A 16,158-nucleotide genomic window follows, 5' to 3' on the forward strand; every position below is an offset into this window, starting at 1 on the left:
GGGATGACACCCTGCAGCCCCACACCCAGCTGACCACAGACCAGCAACACAGGCAGAGCTGGGCTAAGCCTCGCCACCAGGTGTGGCACCTTGTGGGTGGAGCCCGGATTGCAACCTCGCGTGAGGTGGGATCCTAACTCCAGCCCTCTATAGCTGTGTGACCTTGGGCAGGCAGTTTAGCCTCTCCGAACTGAACTGCACTTTCGTCTCTGGCAAGCCCATTCTGAATGACTGCAGGAGTGGAAATGAGCGTGAGGAGGGGCAGAAGTCTGGCTCCTCCAGGGTGGGAACTGCTCCGTTTCTAAGCCTAGTTCCGAGTTCCATGTGACCACAGATGAGGGCTCTGTTTCCTGTCTTGGCAGAGCCGGGAAGCTTTACTGGGTCTGCTTGTCCCGCCAGCTCGGACCTCAATTCCCAGGCCTGTGATGGGAAGCACATGCCCTGGCCTCCCGCCCACCCTCCTTTCCTCCTCTGCCCCCGCTGAGGCCTCCTGAGTCATCCTGGCGGCCCCTTCTCCCAGGCTCATTCCCACGCCTCTGGGGCGGCTGCTTGTGTGTCAGAGGGTGTTAGTGTGTGTGTGTGTGTGTGTGTGTGTGTGTGTGTGTGTGTGTTCTCCCTGCCAGTGATGGAGACTGGGCACTGACTGCGCCCAGAGTGTGCTTCTGTGGTATGGTCTGTGTAAATTGCCTGTGCAAGTGTGCACATGTGCGCTTGTTAATCATGGATCTTAGATTTAAGTCTTCTTTTTCTTCCTTACTTTTGTTTTTTTTTTTGAGACTATCCCAGATCTCTCTGGGCAGAGCAGGCTGAGCTTGAACTCACAGAGATCCACCTGTCTGTGCTCCCAGTGCCGGGATTAAGTCATGCTGCATCCTGCCAGACCCTAAATTTTGTTTATTTTTTACATTTTATTTATTTTGTGACTGGTGGCTCATTCATGTCCATGGCATGTAGCCGTCAGGGAACAACTTGCAGGATCTGTTCTCTTTCTACAGTGAGGGTCTTGGGGATCAGATTCAGGTGACTAGGTTTGGAGGAGAGTTTGTTTACTCAGTGAGCCATCTTGCCTGTCCTGGCTCGTGTGCATGTGATGTGTATTTTGTGCATATGTACGGTGTGTGCGTGTGCAATGCATGTACCTGCCTGCTGCACCTAAGACATGAGGCGGCCTCCTCTCTTGCTCCCCAGCTTATTTCCTCGAGACAAGACCAATCACTAGACTGAGAGAGGCGGCCTGGCCAGTGAACTCTCAGGATCTGCCTGTCTCAGCCCCTACATGCTAGGGCCACAGGCCCAGTTCTTTTACTCGGGTGCTGTGGATTGGAGCCCAGAGTCCTTGTGCATGTACAGCAAGCCCTTCTGTCCACCAAGCCATCTCCTAGACCCTCTTAGAGCTTGTTTGTTCTTGAACTTTTTAGGTGTGTAAATGTGTGCACACACGTGGGGCTGGGCTGTGAGCACAAACTTGGAGATGGTCGCTACGTTTATTTTGTAGCTTTTCTTTGACAGTTTCATTTATGCATATAACATATTTATCATGTGCACCCCTTTACCTTCTCCCTCTTCTGCTGAACCCCTTGTTCCCAGCAAGACAAGACTTTTCTTTCTTTCTTTCTTTCTTTCTTTCTTTCTTTCTTTCTTTCTTTCTTTCTTTCTTTTTTAGATGGGGTCCCTCTGTGAACCTGGAGTTCCCACAGCTAGGCTGTCTTTAGACTGAGACCTGGGGACCCCTGTCTATGCTTCCCCAGTGCTGACATTACAGGAGAGTGTTGGGCACACACAGTTTTTTATGTGAGTGTTGAGGACTGAATTCAGGTTTTCATTGTTCTGCAGAAAAGTCTACTGACTGAGTATAGTAAGGAGTTGCTTGTTGGTTCCTGGTGCCCAGACTCCAGAAATAAGCACACCGAAATTGTATTAATTAAATCACTGCTTGGCCTATTAGCTCTAACTTCTTATCTGCTAGCTCTTACATTTTAATTTAACCCATTTCAAGTAATCTGTGTATTGCCATGTGGCTGTGGCTTACTGGATAAAGTCCTGTCTGGCTCCAGAAGGGCTACATGGCTTTTCTCTGACTCCGCCTCCTTTTTCCCAGCATTAAGTTTAGTTTTCCCTGCCTAGGCCTTTTCTGCTATAGCTCTGCTATAGGCCCAAAGCAGTTCCTTTATTAACCAATGATATTCACAGCATACAGAGGGGAATCCCACATCACCTCCCCGTTTCTGTTTAAATAAAAAAGGTTTTAACTTTAACATAGTAAAATTACATATTATAATATCTAAGAAAAACTATAACTATAATATAAATTCTTCAACTCCATCAAAGGCTCCAGAAGGATATAAAATTACCTAAGTAAACAATAAGTTCATTGTAAGCAACTTCCAAAACTCTAGAATTGACAGAGACTTCTTGCTGCCTGGACAGTCACCCCAAGTTCTTCTGTACCATTGGGGCATCCATCTTCGGCCTACAGGCCCATAGTATTCAGCAGACTTTTTCATGAAGCAGGAAATTTTAAAAACAGTTTCACCTATATTGACAGTTTTGTCAGTCACTTTCTTATGTGTCCTGCAGAATGTCTGGGAGACTCTTTCATGAAGCAGGAACCCTGAAGGATGGTCTCACCTTTAGGCAGGTTCAGCAGTCATTTCTCTGAGGGTCGTGCATGTCCAGTTCATCAAGCAGCAGTCCAGGCAAGAGCAGTTTCTTGCCCAAATGGTTAACCAACTCCATAAGGAGCCTCTTTAGTGCCCATCTTCCTCTTGAAGTAGCTTGGTGCTGCCAGGAGCTGGTTGTCTCATTGTCATGAAAATTCCTAAGTTATTAAAACATTTTAAATGCCAATGTGTGTGTGTGTGTGTGTGTGTGTGTGTGTGAGAGAGAGAGAGAGAGAGAGAGAGAGCATTCAAGGCAGAAAGGTGTCAGAGAACTTAGCCCAGTGCTGAGTTTACCCAGAGCTCCAGCCATTATTAAATTAAAGGGTGTTTCTGGTGTGGGCGGGGGCAGGTGGGTCACAGGCTGCACAATGGAGGGGGCTCTTGTCAGCAGGAAATATCCTAAATATTTTCTGGGAGGCAGAAGCAGGAGGATCTGGAGTTCAAGGCCATAGTTGATTACAAAGCAAGCCCCAGTCCAGTCTGGGCTACAGGCTACCCTGTCTCAAAACCAAACAACGAAAGTGTAGGTTAAAAAAGCTGTGTGCACGTGGGGCTTTGCATGTGTGGTGCGTTTTTGTGAGTGGTATGTTGGGTCGTGTCCTGTATGTGGCGTGTTTTGTGTGATGTGTGCCGTGTATTCTATTGTGTGTGCTAGGCTCAGTGCTGTGGTACATGCGATGTGCTTTGTGTAGTGCTGTGCTGTCTGTTCTGTGTTGTATTGTGTGTGTTGTGTTGTGTGTGTGGTGTATGGTATGTTGTGTGTTGTGAATACTTGTTAGTGTAGGTGTGTGCACATGTCAACATGCATGTTGACAGAGGCTGATCCTGAGTGTTTTCACTGTGTTTGAGGCATTGTCTCTCACTGTGCTCAAAATCCAGATCAACCAAGTGCAGAGATTGGATGCTCAATTTGGCTAGGGAATCTGCCCGTCTCCACCACGCTCAGGCTTTCTTGTGGTGCTGGGATCTGAATTCAGGTCCTCATGTTTAAGAAGCAGGCTCTTCATCAAGTGAAGCATCTCACTAGCCCCTCACTAGCCTCCCAAAAACACATCTTCAGGGTTTAGCTCTGGGAAGCAAAAACCACACCAGGATCTAAATTTGATGTATCTTTCCCTGCTCCCCTAACTAAAGTTTAAATATTAAAAGCTTGGTCAAGAGGTAGTGGAACCTTTAAAAGGCAGGGCTTAGTGGACACTGAGAGGCAGCTCAGTAAAGAGCACCCGCTACTCCTGCAGAGGACTAACATGAGAGAAGTTATGGGATCCTGCTTACTTCCCTCGAGGGTATGGTTAGGTTTATTGTTGTTCTAAGTGAGTGTGAGTGTGTGTGTGTGTGCGCGTGCGCGTGCGCGCGCGCGCACACGCGCACACACACACACACACACACTTTATTTTGAGACAGGCTCTTACATGTACCCCCAGCTAGCCTCTGCCTCTGGAGTACGGGGACTAAAACCCTGCACCATCTCACCGTGCAAGCGTGTTATGTAAAGAGCAGGTATGCCTTCTGCATCCTGGGACTCCCTAACTTACCCTGAGCTCTGCTCCCCACATGCCCACTTCAAGCGCCCGCTCCTGCAGCCACCACCATGAGGGTCTGAGTAGAGTCTAACAGATGAAGGCGCTATGCCATTTAGCCTCCAGATCTGAGACAATAGACCTCTTTTCTCTACCTCAATTTTTTTTTTTTTTTTTGAGACAAGGTTTCTCTATATAATAGTCCTGGACGTCCTGGAACCCATTTTGTAGATCAGGCTGGCTTTGGACTCAAAGAGATCCTCACGCCTCTGCTGCCCATGGGCTGAGATTGAAGCTGTGTGCCATCACGCTGGCTTTGCACTTTAAAGCTTTAGAAATTGTGTGTGTGTGTGTGTGTGTGTGTGTGTGTATTTACACATGTCATGCACACATGTAGAGGTTGGAGGACAGCTTGTAGAGTTGGTTCTTTCTTTCCACCATGTGGGTCAAACTTAAATTGTCAGGATTGGCAGCAAGTTCTCAATTGCTCTTATTTCTTTTTTTTATTTTAAATTAATTTTTTTTAAAAAAAATTTTTGTTTTCAAGGCAGGGTTTCTTTGTTTAACAGCCATGGCTATCCTAGAACTCACTCTGTAGACAAGGCTGGCCTTGAACTTGCTTCTGCCTTCCGAGTGTTGGGATTAAAGTGTGTGCCAGCATGCTGGCTTCTTATTTCTTTCTTTAATGGCTGCCATTCTGACTGGGTGAGGTGGGACACCTGCACAGTTTTGATTTGCATCTCTGTAATGACTGGTGAAAGACAGCCTTGGGCTTTGTATGACAGCATCATAAAGTCGAATGAGACCCCAGGGAACTTGATAGTACAGATTGCCCGAAGGCTGGGAGAATGGGACCAGAGATGGTGGCTGTCTCGCTGTCTTCCAATGAGATGTTGCCCTTTTTGTTCGGCCTCCAGGGAGGTAGAAACTGGGTGGAAGTGTCACCCCAGCCCCTGGCATCCATATATCCAAAGAGTCTGGAATGTTTGGGTGGAAGTTCCATCCCAAGCTCCCTTCCCTGGGAGTTGACTCAGTCCAGACTCCACCTCAGAGAAAGCCCGCCAAATGGTGACCCCTCCCCAGTGATGCTCAGGACCACGCCCACAGGCTCTTTAAACAGCATCCCAGAGAACAAACAGTGGTTTTCCGGTCTTCCTTCCTGGACTCCTCTCTGGGGGGCTGGAGGCCACCCGGGAGCATTGATATTTATTAAACCTGGGCTTTTTCTAATTTGGTTTAACCTGGTTTGATTTGGATTATTGCATCGGCAGAGAGGTTTATTGGGGCACAAAAACTTTTCCGAAACGTTGCACTGGGAGTTGTAGCCCCAGTCCCAGGGGATCCCATCTTCCGGTCTTCTGGGGATCCACCCACCTCTGCCTTCCAAGAGCTGGGATTAAAGGTGGGAGCCACCACCACCTGTCTCAATATATTTTTTGAAAAAAATTATTATTATTTTATTACTCTGTGTGTGTATGGTTTTGCCTGCCTGTATTGCATGTCTGTGCACCATGTGTGTGCCTGGTGCCTATGGAGGCCAGAAGAGGTCATCTTGTTCTTAGGACTGGAATTCTACAGGTCATCCATAAATGGTTGTGAGCCACCATGTAGGTTCTGGGGAATTTAATCTGGGTCCTCTGAAAGAGCAGCCCTTGCTCTTAACCGCCAAGCCATCTCTCCAGTAGCCTCAAAATATTTTAATATAACCCAAAGCACAAGGTTGAAGAGGCTAAGAGGCATGCAGGGAAAGGAAGATATGCCTGGAAGTTTGACTGTGGGCTCCACAAAGAAGAATCACATACAGAAACTCTCCCAAGTAAGCACACAGACTCTTCGAGAGGGCACAGTGAATGGTCCGGAGTTAGCTGTTGTTTAGTGTCTCAAATTGCATCTCGAAAGGTCACCAAGACACTCCTCCCCTTTCTCTCATACACCTGAGATTATGGGTAGCTCAGCAGATGCCTTAGATGGAATTATAATTGGATAGGGTAAGACCAGTGTTCAGTTGGAAGCTCTGCCTCAATCCCACTCCTCCCTCTCCAAACCCTGAACCCCTCAGAAAGACCACCAAAAGTCCAGGCTCCTCCCCCAAAGTTCAAGACCTCATGTATTTGAGCTCTGGTCCCTAGACCTGCCATGTGATCTCCTCTCCCCCTTCCCACCTCACTTATGGGGGCTTGAGAGTCGCCCGAGAGTGCTTTACTCATTAAACCTGACTTTTAATTCGGCTTGGTTTGGCTTATTGTGTTGGCAATGAAACCCATTATGGGGAACCAGAGATACCTACCAACCAGAAGCCACTGGGGTTGCACGAAGGGCTTTGGACCTGTCTGTCCTTCCCTGTAAATGGGGTTTCTGGTGAGATTCCTAAAAGATTGCAGGTTTAGGACTGGAGACTGTGCTGGAATTCTCATTGCTCTGCCAGACAAGCTTCAATAAAGTTTCCCTCTCTTTCTATTCTGTCTCAATCCCAGAGCTCAGGAAGCTAAGGCAAGGTCAGCCTGGGCTACACATTAAGACTGTCTCAAGCAAAATAAAACAAAATTTGACTATGAGAACCTTTACACAACCAAGAAGGACAGCAAAGAGCATAGTGCTGGCCTCAGGCTAGCGAGTGTACTGGTGGTGCACAGGCCACCTGTTAAGCAGGATACTAGCCACAATGTGATTGGGGACCCTGACATCAGCACTGATCACAGCTATGACATTGAATATATCTGACTTGGCTCCGTGATCAACAGCAGAAGCCCAGGGCTGAGCATGTCTCAGATGGTAGGATGCTAGTCTAGCATGCCCAAAGCTTTGGGTACTGTCCCAGCTCTGAACGGGATCCAAGGACACATGCCTGGCATCCCACTACTCAAGAGGCAGAGGCAGGAGGATCAGGAGCTCAGCTTCATCCTTGGTTATATATGGAGTTGAGGCCAACCTGGGCTACAGCTTGTAGAAAGTAAAATAGATAAAACAGATCTACGGCCGTGTGCTACAGGGACTTTCACGGGTATGAGGCAGGTTTGAGGAGTACTTTGAGAGACCAGTGGGCTCTGGAGGGTCAAGTCTCCATCTTCCTAAAGACAGGAACCAGGGAACAACTAGCCTTCAAAGTTCCAAGGGTAGGAGCTGAGCCACAGCAGGTGACAACCACATCTTGACACATCTGCAGGAGGGGGAATGGAAAGGGAGGGAGGAGGAGAGAGAAGAAACAGGGAGAGACAGGGAGAGACAGGGAGTGGGGAAGAAACCGGGGGGTGGGGGTGGGGGGGGGGATGGGGGAGAGGGATAGAGATAATCTGGTTTTGCCGTCCTTCCTGCCCTCCCATCTCCTAGCATCTGGTTCTGGCTGCAAGCAAGGGAATCTGGGAGATGTAGTTTATAGGGTGCAAAGGGTGCCTGGGAAATGTAGTTTACAGGATTTGCTTGCGGAACAAGTTGGAGAGAAGTGCCACAGAAGCCATAGATTGTCTGTGGTAGTGACCACTTCCCTGACACTGTTTAGAGAGGACAGTTATGGTCTGGATAAAATGGCTGGTATGTTTGAGTGCTTTGGTCCTTTACTTGGTGGTGCTTTAAGAAAAACTGACAACTATATAGTAGAACTGGTTGGCTGGGGCTGGACCTAGAAACTGGTATCTGCTTGATCTCTTCCTCATTTGAAAAATGCCAGGAGCCTCTACCACACTCTGGCTGCCATGTGTTCCCACCATGATGGCGTGTGATGTAACTGTAAGCCAGTGGGCTGGACAGATGGCTCAGGCGCTTGCTAAGCACACCTCGGGACCTGAGTTTGGGTTCTCAGTACCCACATAAATCACCAGGTACAGGGCCAGAGAGACGGCTCAGCGGTTAAGAACACTGACTATTCTTTCAGAAGGCAGGAGTTCCATTCCCAGCAACTCCCTGTGACTCCACCTCTGTCACCCTCTTGCCTAGCTTTCATAGGAACACATATACACACACAGTCATGTATACACACACACACACACACACACACACACACACACACAGCCATGCCTTTATCCTAGGGTGGGCAGAGACAGGTAGATCTCTGTGAGTCTGAGGCCATTCTGTTCTTCATAGAGAATTCCGGGCCAGCCAGGGCTCCATACTGAGCCTGTCTCACTAAACAAAAGCAGGCACAAAGGTGTGCTTGGTGTTTTTGCCTACTTGACACAAACCTAGCTTGCTTGGTAAGAGAAAATTTCACTTAAGGAATTGCCTTCCTCATTTTTCTAGGACGTTTTCCTAATTGTTGGTTGATATGGGAGGGAGGACCCAGTTGGCTGTGAGCTGCACCATCCCCACGCGGGTCGTCCTGCAGTGTCTAAGGAAGTCACGGAAAGCAAGCATGTGAACAGTCCTTCTCCATAGCCTCCTGCCTTGAGTTTCTGCCTTGCCTTCCTTCAGGGATGGGCTGTAACCTGCAAGCCAATAAACCTTTCTTCACGCATGTTGGTTTTGATCAGTGTTTAGTACAGCAGCAGCAGCAGCAAACTAGATCAAATGGCGTGAGTCTACATCTCAGTGCTAGGGAAGCAGACAAAAGGGCTCCTGCAGAGTACTGGCCAGCCTAGTCTCACGGAGTCAGTGAGCTCCAGGGTTAGTGAGCTGAGACAAACTTCCTCGCTGCTTTTGGTACTTTCTCCTACTGATGAGAACACCTGGCAGGGGTCGTAGTCCTGAAATCCAAACTGAACAAAGGCCTCCCCTCCCAGACCACATCCATCCCCATTTACAGTATAGCAACTGCCCTCCCAGCCTAAAGGACCCTCAGAGGACTGTCCCCTTTGGGGGGCAAAGGGCTGCAGGGTTGATGGAGATACCTTCTGAGACTAAGATTCTGCCTGGAGACCAGATTCTGTCTCTAGAGTTCTCTGGTAACAGGCTCTGGGGTCTGAGAACCAATCATCTACCTATGGGTGAAGAAAGGGGTGTCTGTGTGTATGGTGATGCTGGGGTGCACACAAGGGGGGCAGAGGAGGACAGCAGATTTTTATCACTTGCCAGCTTACCACCTGGGGACAGGGTGGCTTAGTGATCCCAAGGCTCACCATGTCCACTAGGTTAGCTGGCCAGCAAGCTCTCAGCATCTGCTTGTCTCTCTGCCTTCAGCTCTCGGGTTACAGGCACAAGAAGCCAGGCTTGGTTTCCACGTGGGAACTTAGAATTTAAACTCAGGTCCTCGTGCTTATATGACAAATACTCCTACCCTCCAAGTCATCTCTCCTGCCCAGGAAAAAAGGTGTGTTAACAGGAAACCTGTGTGGCTAGTTCTCCTGGAGCCACCTTCTAGTGTGGTGCACGGACCTAAGTATATCGGTGGGTGTGCACAGGCGTGCATGCAGACACCAGAGCAGGACATGGTTCCTTCCTCTGTCTCTTTCTGTCTGATTGCCTAAGACACGGTCTCATGGAAGCCAGGACTGGTTTTCAGCGAGGCTGGCCGACCAGTGAGCCCTCAGGGTCTGCCTGATCTGCTTGTCTCTGTTCTCCCTGTAATCTAACTACATCTCTTGTTCTACCTCAACACCGCCCTGCACACACACACACACACACACACACACACACACACAGAAAAAAAAAAGATACAGAAAGAAAGATTGATAGATGCCACTGAGAGGCTTCAGGAAGGAAGGGGACTGGGGACACTCCTGGCTCACACTGAGAAGCAAAGACTGCAGAGTCTCCCAGAAGTAGGCGGGACAGGGACACTATTCATACGCAAATGAGACACGAGGCCTTGCTAATATTTTGATTCTCTTGAGCTTCCAGCCTGTCATCTTGCACCATTAAAGCAGGAAAGAGGCAGGACCGTTTAGGGAAGGAGAGAGCTTCCCCCCTGAGGACCTGTGGAGACGAGGGATGCCTCTTGCTGAAGGACTGGTCACTAACTGCTCACCTACTGACTTGTCTCAGCGTCTCTTCTGCCCATCGCCCCCCCCATGGGAATCTCTTCGTTTTCATTTTTTTCTTATATTTTTACTTACGTACGTATGTGTGTGTGGAGGTCAAAGGACAGCGTCCATGTGGGTCCTGGGGATTGAGCTCAGGTCATCAGGGTTGGTGGCAAGCACCTTTACCCACTGAGCCATCTCAATGAGGGTCGATAATACAGATATTTGCATTACAATTCATAACAGTAACCAAATTACAGTTATGAAATAGCAAAGAAAATAATTTTATGGTTGGGGGTCACCCCAACATGAGGTATAGTATCATATGATTGAAAAATTAGGAAGGTTGAGAACCATCACTTGGAACTGGCTAGGCAGAACTTGCTGGGCTTGTACACACAGAGATCCCTCAGGTCCCTTAGTGCTGGTGTTAAAGGTGTGTGCCACCATGCCCAGATGACCTCCGACTCCAGAGCCTGCCTTTACCTCCCAACTTCCAAATGCTGAGATGACAGATGTGTGCCACCAGGACTGGGCTGTGTGTGTGTGTGTGTGTGTGTGTGTGTGTGTGTGTGTGTGTGTGTGTTTTGAAGCAGGTTCTTACTCTGCAGTCTTGGTTGGGTGGAGACTCACCATACAGCCCAGGGGGCTTCAAACTTCCTGTTCCTCTGCCTCCCTCGTACTGGATAACAGGTGTGCACCACGTCACCGGCTTTGCTCTTCGACTTTGCAACCCAAGACTCCCAGTGCCCACCTTTGCCCCACCTGTCATTCACCTCTTCCCCAACTCCTAATTTCCCAGTCTGTGCCTCAGTTTCCCTGTTGATTATTAAATCTCTTTTCCTACTAGATCTCCCGCTTTGTCCCCCATCCCTCCTCCAGCCCCATCTTCATCGTGGGAAAATCCTAGGTCGGTGAAATCGACAAGAACGTGATGGCAGCCCCCTTCCCCCATCTCCTGACCTTTCACATCTAGGTTTAAGGGGGATGATGAGTTGAGGGTTGCCGGGTCTGGACCCCGGCTTCCCTCGCTCACCCGTGACAGCTCCCCACCTGCTGGCAGGGGCCCCACTCTGCGGGGCTGTCGCCCGAAGCCGGGCTGGGGGCGGGGCTGGGGGCGGAGCCCGCGACAAAGGCTGGGCGCGGGGCGGGGGTGGGGTGGAATCCCGGCCGCGGGCGAGGCGGGGTGGAGGCGCTCGGGTCGCCCGGGCGGGCGGGCGGGGTCGCGCCAGGCGGCGGGTCCCCATTACCCAGGCGCCTATCGGGCGGGGGGCGCGTCATGTGGCCGCTCACGGTCCCGCGGCTGTCGCTGCTGCTGTGGCTGCTCTGCCCAGGCCTCGCCGGACAGGTAGGGGCCCCGCGGGCAGGTGCGGAAGCAGGGGAGCCCTAGAGGGGATGTAGGCTCGGAGGGGTCCCGCAAACACGAGCTTTGGGGTCCCACCAGTCTCCCCTTCCAAAAGCTGCAGGATGGCGAGGGGCTTATGGGGAAGGTCGCAGCAAAGGAGGGGTTGGAACATCCACCCTCGTTTGGGGAAACCCTGGGGACACCCAATGCAACCTCAAGGCGGGGAGACTGGGGGGACTCTAGTTTTGGGGTTCCAACCCCCTCGATGAACCACAGCTCACATCCCACCATCGGGCTGTGGGCTTGGGGAGGGAAACTTTAGGGGGGCTTTGGGGTGTCGCCTGTCACTTGCCCGTTATGCCTAGGGTGGCTTAGCTTCTAAAGATCCCCCCATCCATTGCCTGCACCCCTATAGTGGGGAAGGGGGCGGGACTCACGTGTGAATGACTGACAGGGATGTGCTCCAGGTGCTTGCTGCTCCCGGGTGCTGGGGAAACGTGTGTCTTTGTGTTGTGGCTGGGTGTGACCCAGGGGAGTTTGTGTGTGTGTCCAAATGTGAGTGAACTGGGGTGTGACTGGTAGAGGGTGAATGTACGTGTGGGAGCGTATGCGAGTGGAGTGGGGGCGGGGTGACCCGAGGGTGGGATGATAGGTAGGAGTTGTGGGTCTGTGACTGGCTGTGTGACCCGGCATGAGGACTTGTGAATCTCCTTGTGCTCCGCTCCGGCTGTATGTCAATAACGGGTGTGACAGTTGTCCTCATGGCTGTGCCCAGATGCCTGGGTTGTCCAAAACTCAAGTGACAGTCAGGTGTGTGGCCATGTGAGGGCACTCTGTGCCTTTGGTTGAATACATCACTCTAAAAAGGGGTGTTCAGGGTGACGGGCTGTGTGTGTAAGCGTGACATTCAGGCCCCGTGTGTGTTGGTTCTATGCATATCCCATTCCTGGTATGGCAGGAGCAGGTGGCTCCCTGTGGTACCCCATCTTTTGGGCAAGCTTGGAGAGCTTTACAAAACAGGGAGGGTCCAAGCTTTCTTTTACTGTTAAGAAATCTTATTCCTCCTCCATCTTGGGGGTGGGAATACCCCAAGGTCTCATGTGTGTGTGTTGGGGGGGGGGGAGTCAGGAGGAAGCTGGTATCCATAAAACAGTCACATATCAGCAAACGCTGGAGAAAGTCTGTTGCTCAGTGTTATATCACAAATGGCCAGAACTAAGCGGCTTAATCCTCTGAGTGCCCTCTTTGTGGATGGTACCCTGGCAGGGTATCCTCATTTAAGAGATAGGGAAACTGAGGCAAAGCAAAGTTAAGTCACTTGCTTGAGTCCAGACAGCTCAGGAGCAGTACAGAGAGGATATGAGCTGAGGCAAGTCTCTCCTGAACCTACACACTTACCGTTTGTGAAATAATCCACCCTACCGGTCTGCGCTGCCCGGGGAGACATGACTAGGCGGAGTTTCCAGGTAGGAACTCAGAATAACAAGGATCTGGTCACCCTCTCTCTTCTGACTTAGACAAGAGGGGAATGAGCGGCAGGTACACCCCACTCCGGGGCGCTGGAGGAGATGGAGGCTAGGGTCCATGAAGGATTTCCACAAGAAGAGGTTGTCAGCGCAAACGCGCAGGGTGGGGAAGGTGCAGTAGGTTGCACACAGTAGGCACTCAGGATTTGAGCTCAAAAGAAACTAGGTACACCCATGTGAGAAAGACAAAAAGAAAAAAAACCACATCCACTTGAAAAATGGCTGGAAAAAAATGAACCAGGAGGGAAAGCTTTAGTTCCTGAGGGTGATCCAGTCACCCCTGGGTTCCTAATTCCACGGCCAGTTTGCTGAGAGACCCCAAGACTGGAGGGAGGGACTTGGGGAGGGGCAGACTGGGGTGGGGCTACTCAGAGAGCGAGGGCGGGGACACATGTCAGAGCACGCTGGGGCTGAAGAGGGGAAATTTGAGTCCGGTTGTGAGGGGCATCAGTCACTGGCTGCAGTGCTCCAGGTGGCCACTAGGAGGCACCACGTGACGACTAAAAAAATAGCCAGTGGTTAACATGGCCTGGCTCCGAGGAGGAGAGAGGAAGGGAGGAGAGGGCAGAAGAGAAGAGGGAGAGGTGGAGCTCCGAGGGAGGCGGGTTTGCCCTTCTTCCCTTATTTCTCCGTCTAGCCCCAGACACCCCTCCCCAGTCCCAGCGGAGTCCTTTCTTGGAAATCATTTCCTCAGCCGTTCAATCACCAGATTTGATTAAACACTGAAGCCCTGCCCTCCCGGAGCTGACCTTCAGGCGCAGCAGACAGATGAAACCACAGAAATGTATAAAACAGCGCCAAGAACTGAATCCATATATAATCCTATGCAAACAGGGAAAATCGCAAAGAGGTTACACCTGTAACCCGGGGTGCGGAGAATCAGAATTCAAGGTCATGCCTTCTCCATTACATCGCGAGTTCAAGGCCAGCCTGGCCTCCCCGCCCCCCCCCCCAAAAAAAAGGAGATTAAAGAGGATCTGGAGAGATGGCTCAGCCATCGGAGCGCTTGGTGTTTGTTCGGTTTCTGAGCTGTGATAGGGCACTCTGAGGAGGGCAGGGTTTCTCGGACCTGCACTTCCAGGTGGCAGTCCATCACTGAGGGGAGCCAGGCGCTCAGGTAGGGGCTCACTCCCTGCCTCACCCTGAGCCTGCTTTCTTACACAGCCCAGGCCCACCAGCCTAGAGATGGCGCTGCCCACAGGGCTGGGCCTTCCTGTCAGTCAAGACTCTCTCAGAGGCATGGCCACAGACTGAGCTGATCTGACCGATCTGACCAATCCCTCACCTGAGGGTCCCTGTCCCCAAGTTGACAATAGAAAACAACCAGGGTGCTGCTCTTGCAGAGGACTGGAGTCTGACTTCAGCACCCATAATCACCAGATAGTCCAGTCCAGGGGATCCAACCTACTGTCTGACCCCAGAAATACGCACAGGTGCACACACAGGAATTTAAAAAGTATCCCCCCCCCCCCCCCCCCCCNCCCCCCCCCCCCCCCCGCAAGACAGGGTTTCTCTGTGTAGTCCTGGCTGTCCTGGAACTCTGTAGATCAGGGTGGCCTCGAACTCACAGCCATCAATCTATCTGCCTCTGCCTCCCAAGTGCTGGGTTTAAAGATGTGCTCTCCTATGTCCGGTACATAAAACTACATCTTAAACAAGAGAGTGGGGATGGGGACAGGTAGGGAGTCTGAGCTGGTGTGGTCTGGGAGGCGTCTCTAAGAAGTGGAGCTAGAGGAAAACACCTGAAGGGGGTGAGTGAGAAAGGCTCTCAGGTGAGGGGCATCTAAGGCAGGAGGAACAGCCAAGGTGTGCAAAGACCCTGAGGTCCAGGGAGGAGTGTGGAGCCTGCTGCGGGCCCAGCGGTGTGGAGTCTGCTGTATACCCAGCGGTGTGGTGCCTGCTGTATACCCAGAGGTGTGGAGCCTGCTGTGGGCCCAGCGGTGTGGAGCCTGCTGTGGACCCAGCGGTGTTGTGCCTGCTGTGGACCCAGCTGTGGGCCCAGCGGTGTGGCGCCTGCCGTGGACTCAGCGGTGTGGAGCCTGCTGTGGACCCAGCGGTGTGGTGCCTGCTGTATACCCAGAGGTGTGGAGCCTGCTGTGGGCCCAGCGGTGTGGAGCCTGTTGTGGACCTATCTAGTCGAGGGAGGAAAGATGAATTTGAGGTTGGGTGAGGCCAAAAAAGGCCAGCAAGGCAGAACCATGAAGAAGTTGTGACTGAGTGGTTGGGGATTTGTCAGTCGAGGAGATATTGGCACCTGTCAGAGGCGTTTTATTTCTGCCTGTCCAGGACTGATCTCTTGTTCTGGGTCTTGGCCACTGCGGTGTGGTTCTGTGTGTATGTGTGTGTAGTCCAGAAGCAAACCTGGGTGTCTTTGTCATTTGTTCTCTACCTTATTTTAAAAATATTTTTTAGATTTTATTTTTTATGTTTTAGTTATCTATTGGACACATGTCTGTGACTTGTGATGGGGACTAGAGTGTGTTTGTGGGGAATCTGTTCACCTTGATCAGACTCAGGGCTGAGTGCCTTTTTCTTTCTTTTTAAAAGATTTATTTATTTATTTATTTATTTATGCATTGGTGTTTTGTCTGCATGTATGTCCATGTGAGGGCGTCAGATCTTTTGGGACTGGAGTTACGGACAGTTGTGAGCTTTTGTGTAGGTGCTGGGAATTGAACCTGGGTCCTCTGGCAGAGCAGTCAGTGCTCTTAACCACTGAACCATCTCTCTAGCCCCAAATTTTAGGATTTTTTTTTTTTTTAATGAGACAGGGTTTCACTGTGTAACCTGGCTATCCTGGAACTTGCTCTGTAGACCAGGCTGGCCTTGAACTCACAGAGATCCACCTGCTTCTGCCTCAGTTTCCGAGTCAGTCTCTCACTGGCCCCAGCGCCCATGCCTGCCTGGCCAGCTATCACTGAGCTGCAGGGGTCCTTCCATCGCCACCTGTGCAGTATGCTTGCCATTTATATGGTGCTGGGATCCGAATTCTGGTCCCCTGCTTGTACCACAAACACATCACCCACTGAACAAGCTCCCTCTCTCTTAGTGTTATCTGAGCTTAGGGGCCAATGCTTTTCTGGGGTCCCCACAGGATGGGAATAATTAGTTCAGTTTTACCATATGCCCCAGGGCCTTTGCATTTTCCATATACCTGAATTCGGCTCCCCCAGGAACAGTCATTTCAGTGCCCTCTCTTCTTTTTTCTGCTTAAAT

At 50.8% G+C, this 16,158-nt stretch overlaps 1 protein-coding gene across 1 annotated transcript in view; it reads left to right on the forward strand.

Moving 5' to 3' along the window:
* The first annotated feature begins 11,270 nt into the window (after nt 1-11,270).
* Olfm2 (olfactomedin 2) overlaps nt 11,271-16,158 on the forward strand; it is a 76,719-nt gene continuing 71,831 nt past the window's right edge. Inside the window, exon 1 of the mRNA XM_050125465.1 lies at nt 11,271-11,419. Within this exon, the coding sequence (XP_049981422.1) occupies nt 11,351-11,419 (69 nt within the window). The 5' untranslated portion in view covers nt 11,271-11,350. The remainder of the gene's footprint in view (nt 11,420-16,158) is intronic.

Source organism: Alexandromys fortis, unplaced genomic scaffold (assembly GCF_014885135.2).
Source record: "Alexandromys fortis isolate MF-2015 unplaced genomic scaffold, M_Fortis_MF-2015_v1.1 scaffold_242, whole genome shotgun sequence".
NCBI classification, from domain to species: domain Eukaryota; kingdom Metazoa; phylum Chordata; class Mammalia; order Rodentia; family Cricetidae; genus Alexandromys; species Alexandromys fortis.